This window comes from Garra rufa, chromosome 2 (genome assembly GCF_049309525.1).
Source record: "Garra rufa chromosome 2, GarRuf1.0, whole genome shotgun sequence".
NCBI lineage: Eukaryota > Metazoa > Chordata > Actinopteri > Cypriniformes > Cyprinidae > Garra > Garra rufa.
Window position 1 is genome coordinate 7,946,843 of NC_133362.1, and position 12,034 is coordinate 7,958,876.

The following is a 12,034-nucleotide window of genomic DNA, read 5'->3' on the forward strand; positions in this document are numbered from 1 at the left end:
AAAAAAACATTTTTAATTGATTTTAATTAATTAACTTTAATTAATTAAAGGCAGAACAACAAATATTATAAGAAAATAGTAATAGGTAATGTGCAAATATTTACAATTTTAGAACTGAATTATTTTACAGTTTTAGAATTTATTTGTTCTGTTAGTAATAAAAAATGCAAAAAATATTATTATATATTTTAAATAATTTTAGTAATTTAGTAATAGTAATTGTTTTTTTTAAAGGCAGTACAACAAATATTATTGTAAATAGTAGCAGATAATATACAAATATTGTTACAAATAAAGTTTAAATACATACACACGTATGTATGTATATACATATACATATACATATACATATATATATTTCTATTGCATTTTCATTGTATTGTATTGGTTTTACAAACTGGTGGAGAAAAAGTGCTTAATTGTCCTAAAAGTCCTAAAAGTTGCTTCACTTTCATAAAAAAAAAAAAAAAAAATATTTTTCTTGTTATTCAGTTAAAATCTCTTTGAAACATCTTTCAAAGAATATAAATGTTTTTATAATGCATTTTATTTGCTGTTGTGTGAAACTTTACCTATGTATATATTACATCTCCAATAATAGTTAGACATTGTGACATATGAAATATGGTCCTCACATCTCCTCTGTGTGTGTGTGTGTGTGTGTGTGTGTGTGACATTAATATTAAGCAGACGTCTTGTCTGTGGTGAGCGCTGCGGCATAATTGGCTTGTGTAGGGGTGTCAGAGCGCTGAAGAGGAGATAATGGAGGCTTCAAACTGCTGCCAGTGCTGAGCGGGTGGGGACTGGGGTTCGAGTCGAAGAGGGAGGGGGCTGCCCTTTCTTTCTGTCCCTCTTTCTTTCTCCATCTTTTTTGTGAATGGGTTCCACAGCCTCTTCTTATCCGTCTCTCATTCATGGAGAGCCAGGCTTTGTCACCAGGGGATGGGAACCCGGGAACCTGGCAGCGACCGCATGACCTTCCAGCACCTCGCTGTTTGTCGTCGCTCCTTTTCCCTCCGCTATTTTTCTCTTTCATTTTCCACCACTTTTATTTTGCCTTGGCTTCTCTCTATCTTCCTCTTCTTTTCCCGCAAGAGAGAAAAAAAGATTTCTCTCACTAATTTTTGGGTAGACAGAGAGTATGAGGTGTACAAAATGCAGAAGAAGAGAGAAGAAAGAGCAGGATTTATTTATGGAAAAGAGAAACGTGTTTGTGCAGGGAATAAAGCGAGAGCTGAAAGGAGTGAGAGAGCGGGAGCTCATTGATTGCTCGCAGGAGGAAGTATAAATCTCCTCTATTTTTCCTCCTGTTTTTATTTTCTCAGCTCCCTTTTGTTTTTCTCCTCCACTTCCTCTTTTTCTCCACTTCTAGATACACATTTAAATGGCTGTTTAGGAGGGAAACTGTTGATCTGATCCGTATGCTGGTGATTTTTTTATCTACTTTAAGAATCATATCCTCATGCTACACATTGTAATTGTATAATTACACCAGTCAAACATTTTTGAACAGTAAGATTTTTAGTGTTTTTTGTTTTATATATTCTTTTCTGCTCACCAAGCCTGCATTTATTTGATCCAAAGTACAGCAAAAACAGTAAAATTGTGAAATATTTTTACTATTTAAAATAACATGTTTTTTATTTAAATATATTTAAGAGTGTAATTTATTCCTGTGATCAAAGCTGAGTTTTTAGCATTATTACTCCAGTCTTTAGTGTCACATGATCCTTGAGAAATCATTCTAATTAGCTGATTTGCTGTTCAAAAAAACATTTTTTTAATTATTATTATCAATCTTTAAAACAGTTGAGTATATTTTTTTAGCATTTGTAACATTATACACTACCATTCAAAACTCAGTATCATTTTTTTATTTTATTTTTTTTTTGGGGGGGGGGGGGGATTATAGAAATTAATACTTTTATTTAGAAAGGATGCTTTAAATTGATCAAACGTGATCAACTTAAAACTTTCTATTCATCAAAGAAACCTGAAAAAAATTCTACTCAGTTGTTTTCAACATAATAATAAATGTTTTTTTGAGAAGCAATATTAGAATGATTTCTAAAGGATCACGTGATGCTAAAACTCAGCTTTGAAATCACAGGAATATATTAAATCTTAAAATATATTCAAATAGAAAACGTTTAAATAGTAAATATATTTTACAATTTTTTGCTGTACTTTAGATCAAATAAATGCAGGCTTGGTGTGCAGAAGAGACTTCATTAAAAAACACTGTTCAAAAACTTATGACTTGTAGTGTAAAGACTGGTAAAAGTTTTTAATTAAGCTTAATCTTAATATTTTTATAATTATTAAAAAACACAATAAATAAGTTTTAGTGTCACTTGTTTCCCGTTTCTTTGTTTTTCCTGGGTAATCTCTAAAATTTCTCTATAATATTGTGCATAACTTGTTTTGATGCAGCATTTTTAAATTTAATGAGATTTTAAATCACTGTTTCTGTCTTTTCTCGCACAAAACAATTATATCTCTTCATAATATAGCAAAACAAGTCATATGGATCACTTTTATGCTACTTTTTTGTAGTTTTTAGAACTTGACAGAACAAATCCCCATTATGAAAAAGAGCTTTTTAGACATTTTGCAAAAAAGGTCACAGAAAATGTTGTATAAATGAAAAGAAATCTGTCAAACCAGATGGAGAAACTTTGCAAAATCAAGTCATGTTATTTGTTCATCTAAAAATGTCAACACTGTTACCATGATTTTATGACAAAATCAACTGATAATTGAGCGGTAAATATTTGTAGCATTAAATCAGCATTGACTTCTCTTTGTAATGAGCACCATGCAGTTTCACAGCTTTGAGCACAAAGCTAGTAATGTCAAACTATTTGGACAACCTAGTTGCCTGTTTTGCAGCTTGACCCATATGCCTGTAAAACATTATTTCTGCTTTTATTTTCTCTGCAGGGAGATTGCCTTCACCAGGCAGTTGCAGCAGCAGTCGCCCAAACTCGCCTACTACTATCTGGGTTTCTACGTCCATTCGTGTCCCAAGATGCGCTATAAGGTACGGTTACTGATCTGAGATGAAACTCCATTTCTGTTTATCTTCCATTTGCTCTGCTCAGAATCTGGAATGACCAAACATTGATGTATATGCACCGGAAAAAAAAAAATATTATGCTGCATCCACATAGGTGTCAGTATAGAGTTCACAACCACTGTGGTATCATCCAGCAAAATGCATCTGTATCTTGTGCATCTACCTATATTGGTTGCATAAATCTTCTGGTACATTTCTGAAGTGCAAGATAAATTACCCTACTTTTTCTCTCACTTTCAGAAACTTTTTTTCCCTAGGCTGCACTTTGCCGAACACTAAAACAATATGCATCAAAACAAGTCATTCCAGTGGGTGCAAGTGTCTACTATTTTATTTGCACGTATCCTGTGTGTCACATTGTTGCGCGTGAGGCAGGCCGCAGTGGTTGTGTAATCAACAGCGTGGCTTTCTGTTTTGGAGCTGAAGTAGACACCTGTTAAAGGTGTTAATCGTCTGTCGTCCGCCAGCATCACACCTCTCCGCTCGATTGCCGCTGTGATCTGTTTCTCTCATTACTGCTCCCAAATGACTTGCCCTGGAGCGATCGCAGTGCCACACTTCTGGAAACCTTCCTACGCCACAGGAAATATCTCTTCCTCCTTCCTTTATTAGACCTGTGAGATGGTAGATATACAGTAGTATAGGAGGATCAGTGTTGAAATAGTTTTATTTATGGACTATTTTGAATAAGCTTTTATTATTATTTTTTTTATTAACATTTTAAATATATTTTTAAATACTTCTATTTAGCATTTTTTATATTTTTATTTAATTTTAAATCAAATTAAAAGAGGCAACTGACAAATTATTTTTTTTGTGGTAATAAATTGTATTTACAGTTGGAGTCAAAAGTTTACATACACCTCGCAGAATCTGCAACTTTTGCATTTTGCAAGTAAGAGGGATCATGCAAAATGCATGTTAATTTTTCTTTAGTACTGACATGAATAAGATTTTTCACATAAAATATATTTACATATAGTCCACAAGAGAAAAAAATGGTTGAGTTTATAAAAACGACCCTGTTCAACAGTTTACATACGCTTGATTCTAAATACAGTGTTGAGCCACAGCTGTTTTTGTTGTTGTTGTTGTTTAGTGATCCCTTCTTCAGGAGTCTACTGATCTACTGTTCTTCAGGAAAATCCTTCAGGTCCCACAAATTCTTTGGTTTTTCAACATTTTTGTGTTTTTGAACCCTGTTCAACAATGACTGTATGGTTTTAAGATCCATCTTTTCACACTGAGGACAACTGAGGGACTCATATGCAATTATTACAGAAGATTCAAATGCTCACTGATGCTCCAGAAGGAAAAACAATGCACTAAGATCCAGGTGTGTAAACTTTTGAACAGAATGAAGATGTGTACATTTTTCTTATTTTGCCTAAATATAATATTTTTTCATTTCGAAGATACTTACATGTTTCCCAGAAGACAAAATAAGTTACATTTTCCCTGATCTTCGAATTCAAAAAGTTTTTACCCCTAGCTTTTAATGCAATGAGTGTTTGAATCTTCTGTAATAGTTGCATATGAGTCCCTCAGTTGTCCTCAGTGTGAAAAGATGGATCTAAAAATCACGTCACTGTTGGAAAGGGTTCAAATACACAAAAATGCTGAAAAAGAATTTGTGGGACCTGAAGGATTTTTCTGAAGAACAGTGGGCAGTTTAACTGTTCAGGACAAACAAGGGACTCATGAACAACTATCACTAAACTAAAACAGCTGTGGAACACAGTATTAAAAATCAAGTGTATGTAAACTTTTGAATGGGGTAATTTTTATAAATTCAACTCTTATTTTCTCTTTTGGACTATATGTGAATATCATTTCTGTGAAATACCTTATTCATGTCCGTACTAAACAAAAAACAACCTGCATTGTGTATGATCCTTCTTATTTTGGTAAAACAATTAACATTTTGCAGATTTTTCAAGGTGTATGTACTGTAAACTTTTGACCTCAACTCTATTTATTCTTATTCTTATTTTTTTTTCATTCTTTAAAAAATGTGTTTGTTCGTTTGTATTGCTGTTATTACAAAACACATGATTTATTATATATTATGTTATAAATTCAGCACATACTCTTCTTTAGTTCACTCACCAGGCCACTTTTTCATCCTAGCTTGTCCGTTTGTTTTTTCAATGACATAATGTTAGCATTGCCAACATGACAACACTAAATGTTCCTCAATTTTAGCTGGAACACTTGGACTACTCCAAAATGTGGAAAGCTAATATATTTGACTTCCAGTGAACTCTGCATCAGACTGACCTGCAGAATTCATCAGCGCAATCTCAATATCGCAACCGCATGCCTGCTTTTCAGCCCTTAAGCCTCTTGGTGCGGACAGGCCACGGAAAATGTCGAGGTATGCTTCCAGATTTGGCTCTGTTGTGAAACCTATTGAGTTTCTGACGCCGTTAGCTGTTTCTGCGACGTGTTCCGCAGCCTCACACTTGGCTTGTAGGAGGTTTTCAGCATCTTTAGCGAACAAGGGACTTGGAGCCGTGTTGAAGCTGGGCCGCAGGGCTACGGAGGATGACGGTAAAGCGGTCCGGCGGGGGCTCTGTGTAAGTGCTTGCACAGGTGTGGCCGAGTGTAAAGCGCGTTGGCCGTCGTTTTACTGAGACGAGGGAGATGCTGGGCAACCGAACAGCTGATTCATATGCGATGGATGGAGATGGTGAGAGAGAACAAGAATGTAAATAAAAGTGGCGGACTGGCCCGGGAGCTGAAGGCTAGGAAGAGGGAACATATGCGGCTGTAGAAGCTATTAGCGGTTGAGGAAGAGGTCAGAGCTACTGTAGTTCACGGAGTTACTTGATAGTGTTATCGGAAAGGTAGACGGCTCTCCTCTTTGTTTAAACATTCCTCTCTTTAAAGAAATAGCACACCCCAAATTCTGCCATCGTTTGCTCTGAAATATCATTCATGCTTATGCTCAGTTCAAAAATGGCTTCTCAAGACATGCACCAAGTTTCTTGTCATTATTAAACCTGACAGCATGTCTTGATTTGGTTTATTTCAGTTTAATGAGACTTCAGAGCAGTATTTCTACTGTTTCTGTCTTTTTCTTACACCAACAGATCATATGGATTAATTTTATGGTCCCGTTTTTGTCATTGTTGGAGCTTGACAGCCCCAATTCCTATTATGAAAATAAGCTTTTTGGACATTTTTCAAAATATCTCAGATGCAACCACTGACTGATTTTTCACATTGGAGCTCAGCTCAGTTATTCTGTTGCATTTGTTGTTATCTATCATTTTATTTGCATTTTAGCATCTTTCTAAGAAACAGGTGCCTTTTCAGTTAATATGGTACATTTTATAAAGATTTTATTAAAGAAGTGTTTTTATGTCACAAATAATTATGGCACCTTACTTTAACCCTCTGAGCACACTTGGTACCTTCATGGTCAAAAGGGGCCAAAACCTTTAAATATAATTTTTAATCATTTTTTTTTTTTCAGAAAAATTAATGTGTTATATTTTTGTTCAATAATATATATTTCCTTTATTATTATGTAGCATTTTGTAGAGATTTTATGATACTATGCAATATTTGTAAAAAAAATTATTAGCTACTTTCTCTCCATTAAATGTTTTTGGCATATATTTTATTTAGTTAAATTCAGTATATATATATATATATATATATAAAAGCTAATGTGACAAAAGTCACCAAGTGTCATCTCATTTCAATGAAACAAAAAAATTATAAAAATTCAAAATGTAAACATTTTTTGGTTAAAATCAACTGAAGAGATTTAGATGGTTAATAATTTTTTTATAATGTTCATTATGCCTTCAGAAAGGTAGCAAGGTTGACATTTGAACATTGCTGATAATTCCAGCAAATGTAACCTATACATTCAATACACAAAAATGTCGATGTCAATCGATTAAATTTTTTTTTTCTGAAATTAATCGTGATTAATCCCACCTAACAATAAAGTTTTAAAATTGTACTTTTAATTTTATATTGCCATAATGTCATATTCAGTCTTCAAATTGATGTAGAAACAACATAAAGACAGTATATTTTTAATGTTAAATGTTAAATATTTTTTAAGAGTAATGAATATCACTGATACTGACATTACTGATGTCTCTAGAAAATTTTTATGTTTTTCTTAAAATGTAACCGTTGATTATAGCCATTCAACATTACAATATGATTGAGAGCTATTGATTCAACTTTAAGAAATGGCAACTTCTAATTTAAGTGAACTTAAAACAATCTTCACATAAAGCCATTATTTAGCTGTGCCCTTCAGCAAGTAGGAAATATACAGCAATTGAATAAAGTTATCAAACACTAAATACTAAACTAAATATAGATAAATCCTTAAAGCTACAAAGAGTCTTTGATTTTCTCTTTTTTTTTGTTCTTTAATTAATAGAAATCAAAGCAGCTGAGTTATTATATAGGCTAATAATTTCATTATGAATTATGTAAGAATTAATTTCTTTTAAAGTATTCTTTTGAAAAATCTGATTTGATTGTGATATAAATTTATATTTATTTACGAGGTACACAAATGGCACCTGTTTAGTAGACTGATCCATTGTCTTTTATCACAGCTTTGAATTTGATTGTTTTCATATACAAGTCAGGTTTATCAGTGCTGCACTCTATTAGAAACCATGACAGGACTTCCCCATCTCAAAGCTCTGAGTATCTCTGCAATGCGGCAATGAGCGTAAAGCCGCTGGGTGTCTTAATTCACTGTTTCTCTGCACTGCAGTATCGTGTAAGTCTGTCGAAACTCTCAACCTCAGGCTGTATCTGCAGTCCTGGAAGTTGTTTGTGCGTCTGTCTTTCTCTCCATCTCTGTCTTTGTTGGACTCTCTCGGTGGAGCCGGTTTCTGCAGAGCTGTGCGTGTGGAATAGTGAATAGAGCTCGGTTGGAGCCCAGCTCTCGCTCTTCTGTATGGGTAATCTCTCTCAGCGCAGCTCTCACATCAGACGACGAGTGCCACTCACCCCGCTCATTCACCTCCTGCCATTGTGCACTGAGAGATTAGTCTAGGGTTAGAAGGTTGTCTGTTTCTCACCTACATCCACAACCCACCTTTTCAAATCGTGTAGTTCACATACAAATCACAATCATTGCATTCGAAATCCAAATGCTGCTTTTTGCACTTTTCAGTGCATACAGTAAATTAGGACTGAAGCTAAATATTTTTAGCAAATATTTAATATTCAGTCTCTTCCATTGACTAGTTCATGAGATATGACAAGTAAATAAACACATGCATGTTTGTAAGATGTGAGGTTAAATGTTTACATACACCTTGCAGAATCTGCATAATGTTAATTATTTGACCAAAATAAGAAAAATCATGCAAAATGCATTTTGTATTTATTTAGTACTAGCCTGAATAATATATTTACCTGTATGATCCACAGCTGTGTTTTTTTTTTTTTGTTTGTTTAGTGATAGTTGTTCATGAGTTCCTTGTTTGTCCTGAACAGTTAAACTGCCCACTGTTTTTCAGAAAAATCCTTTAGGTCCCCAAATGGTTTTTCAGAAGTTTTGTGTATTTCCAATAAGGACTGTATGATTTTGAGATCCATTTTTTTACACTGAGGATAAATGTAACTTATTTTGTCTTCTGGGAAACATGTAAGTATCTTCTGTAGCTTCAAAAGGTCCATACTAAATGAAAAAAATATGATATTTAGGCAAATTTACACATCTACATTCTGTTCATAAGTTTTCACCCTCCAGCTCTTAATGCATGTTGTTTCTTTCTGGAGCATCAGTGAGTGTTTGAAGCTTCTGTAATAGTCACTAAACAAACAAACAAACAAACAAAAAAAACAGCTGTGGATCATTTACTGGATAAAGTGTATGTAAACTTATGAACGCGGTCATTATTATAAATTATGGTATTCTCTTGTGGACCATATGTAAATGTCTTTTATGTGAAATATCTTATTCACGGTCAGTACTACAGTAATAACATGCATTTTGTATGATTTCCATTGTTTTGATAAAATAATTAACATTTTGCAGATTCTGCAAGGTGTATGTAAACATTTGACCTCAATTGTATGTAAATTTCCATGACAGCACTGCATATGGTTTTTATTATTTATTTATTTTTATTTTTTTATCTGATTGTGAAAATAGTCTAATTCAAGCATTTGCATGCTTCATTGATTCATCATTTGACATTTTTATTTGGATCGAGCTCATTTGCATCGATTAAGGTGTTTACACGAAGGCTTTTGAGTCTGATTGATCCATCAATCTAATTATCAAACATATTATTTGTGTGCATGTAAACATAGCTAATGAGTTGCGCCTGGATTATTGAATCATTCAAATCTTCATAAATGAATCATTGAATGAACAATTCATTTATAAGATTTAAAAGAATGATTTGTTCATGAATCTTCTCTCATAAAACATGCCAAGGAAATCTAGGGCAGATTTTCTGTCACATGTTTCAATTTGGATGTTTCTCACACAAAGTGAGTTGTATAAACTGCTTTTATGATGTTTTTGCGTCTTTTTGAAGCTTAAAAGCCCTAGTCACCATTAATTGTAATTGCAAAAGAGAATGGAAAAGTCTTTAAACTCTCTTTTTGTAATTTGTGGAAGGGTTTGGAAAGACATTAGGGAGAGTAAATGATGACAGAATTTTCCATACTCCTTAACACAAAGGCATATGGTATTATTGTGGCCGGAATGTGTTCTTGAAATCCATCTCAGTGTGTTGTTTCAGAATGACCTCCTGTACCTCTACTAAGAGCTCAGCACCCGCTGTGTCTCCTCAAAGCCCCTGAGCTCTCATGCTCTGCGCTGCTTAGAGCTCAAATCCATCGCATTAGAGCGACTCCTTTCTTTTTAGGCAGGGAACACTGTGTACCTCCACGGTGTCTATTGGCATGCCAACTGTGTGCAAAGTTTACATTATGTGCTGGAGTCAATACCTGTTTATGTCTGAAATTGTTGCATAAGTGATATAGGAACAGGCAGATTTGTTTACTTATTTATTTCCTTTATTTAATGGGTTTGGTAAGATTTAATGTTTTGGAAAAAAGACTGCAATTATTTAATTAAAATACAGTGAAATCAGTGATATTGTGAAATATTATTATGATTTAAAATAACGTTTTTTTTAACATGTTAAACATTTGTTTCTGTGATGCAAAGCAGAATTTTCAGCATCATTACTCCAGTTTTCAGTGTCACATGATCTTTCAGAAATCATTCTAATATGCTGATTTGCTGCTCAAGAAACATTTATTATTATTATTAATTTTAAAAACAGCCATGCTGCTTCATAGTTCTATCGATTCTTCAGAATTCTTTGAATATTAAATTTTAATATAAATATGAAGCATATATAAATTAGAAACCATTTGTAACATTATACATTTTTACTGTCACACCATGACAAAATAAATAGCTGAGAAAATATAAAATGCTTGATGCAGGAAGTTCTTCTCAGCAAAAATACTTTGTTTAGCCAACTTAAATTTGTTTCATGCAATGCTGTTTGTGTTATTTTGCTAAGAACATTTTTTCTTCTCAACAACAGTTACTGTCATTATCAATTTTATCTTTATTTTTGAATGATAAACAGAAATCTTAATAGATATGATCTTAGTCTAATATGTTGACAACATTGCCTTTATAAGACATCTAACAAAACCAAAATATCCAGGAAACGTATATAAGTGGCAAATATTAAAAAGATGAGCTCTTTACAGCACAGTACAACAAATAACTAACAATAATGACAAAACAGCAACAAAAATGTTTAAATTAATTCAGCAAACAATAATCCTATAACAGTACCTATCTAATTTATTCATGCCGCAAGACATGCTGGGAACTAACAAAGCCTTCGCATTTCAACAATATGAAATTCTTTGTTCAGACAACTGTGTTTGACTAGTTGTGACAACATTCGGGGTAATTTTGTTGGACTGACAAGGGTTTTTATATAGTTTCAAGAAAGTACTTTTTTTGTAGTATTTGAGACTCAAAATGTTTCATAAACTGGAAAATATGCAGCTTTTGATCAATTTAATATTGAAGCCCGTTTCCGCCACTGAATAAAAAATTAAAAAGGTAATTGCGACAGAATTTCACAATTCTGACTGTTTTTCTAGCAATTGCAAGTTTACATTTTGCAATTCTGAATTTTTTCTCAGAACTGTGATATAAATGCATTATTGCGAGTTATAAAGTCAGAATTGTGGGATATAAACTCACAATTGTGAGAAATAAAGTCAGAATTGCAAGATATAAAGTCAGAATTGCAAGATATAAATTCGCAATTCTGACTTTTTTCTCACAATTGCAACTTTTTATGTCGAAATTCTAACTTTTTTTTTTCTCACAATTGCAACTTTTTATGTCGCAATTCTGACTTTGTACCTCACAATCCTGACTTTTTTTCTCACAATTGCAACTTTTTATGTCGCAATTCTGACTTTGTACCTCGCAATCCTGACTTTTTTTCCTCACAATTGCAACTTTTTATGTCGAAATTCTAACTTTTTTTTTCTCACAATTTCAACTTTATGTCGCAATTCTGACTTTGTACCTCACAATCCTGACTTTTTTCCCCACAATTGCAACTTTGTATCTTGCAATTCTGACTTTTTTTCCACACAATTGCAACTTTGTATGTCGCAATTCTGACTTTGTACCTCACAATCCTGACTTTTTTTCTCACAATTGCAACTTTTTATGTCGCAATTCTGACTTTGTACCTCGCAATCCTGACTTTTTTTCCTCACAATTGCAACTTTTTATGTCGAAATTCTAACTTTTTTTTCTCACAATTGCAACTTTATGTCGCAATTCTGACTTTGTACCTCACAATCCTGACTTTTTTCCTCACAATTGCAACTTTGTATCTCGCAATTCTGACTTTGTACCTCACAATCCTGACTTTTTTCCCCACAATTGCAACT

General features: G+C 33.3%; 1 protein-coding gene across 1 annotated transcript in view; it reads left to right on the forward strand.

The window, feature by feature from the left end:
- LOC141325837 (arginyl-tRNA--protein transferase 1) overlaps positions 1-12,034 on the forward strand; it is a 124,766-nt gene that overhangs the window by 62,137 nt on the left and 50,595 nt on the right. The window contains exon 11 of the mRNA XM_073834567.1: positions 2,944-3,043. Within this exon, the coding sequence (XP_073690668.1) occupies positions 2,944-3,043 (100 nt within the window). The remainder of the gene's footprint in view (positions 1-2,943; positions 3,044-12,034) is intronic.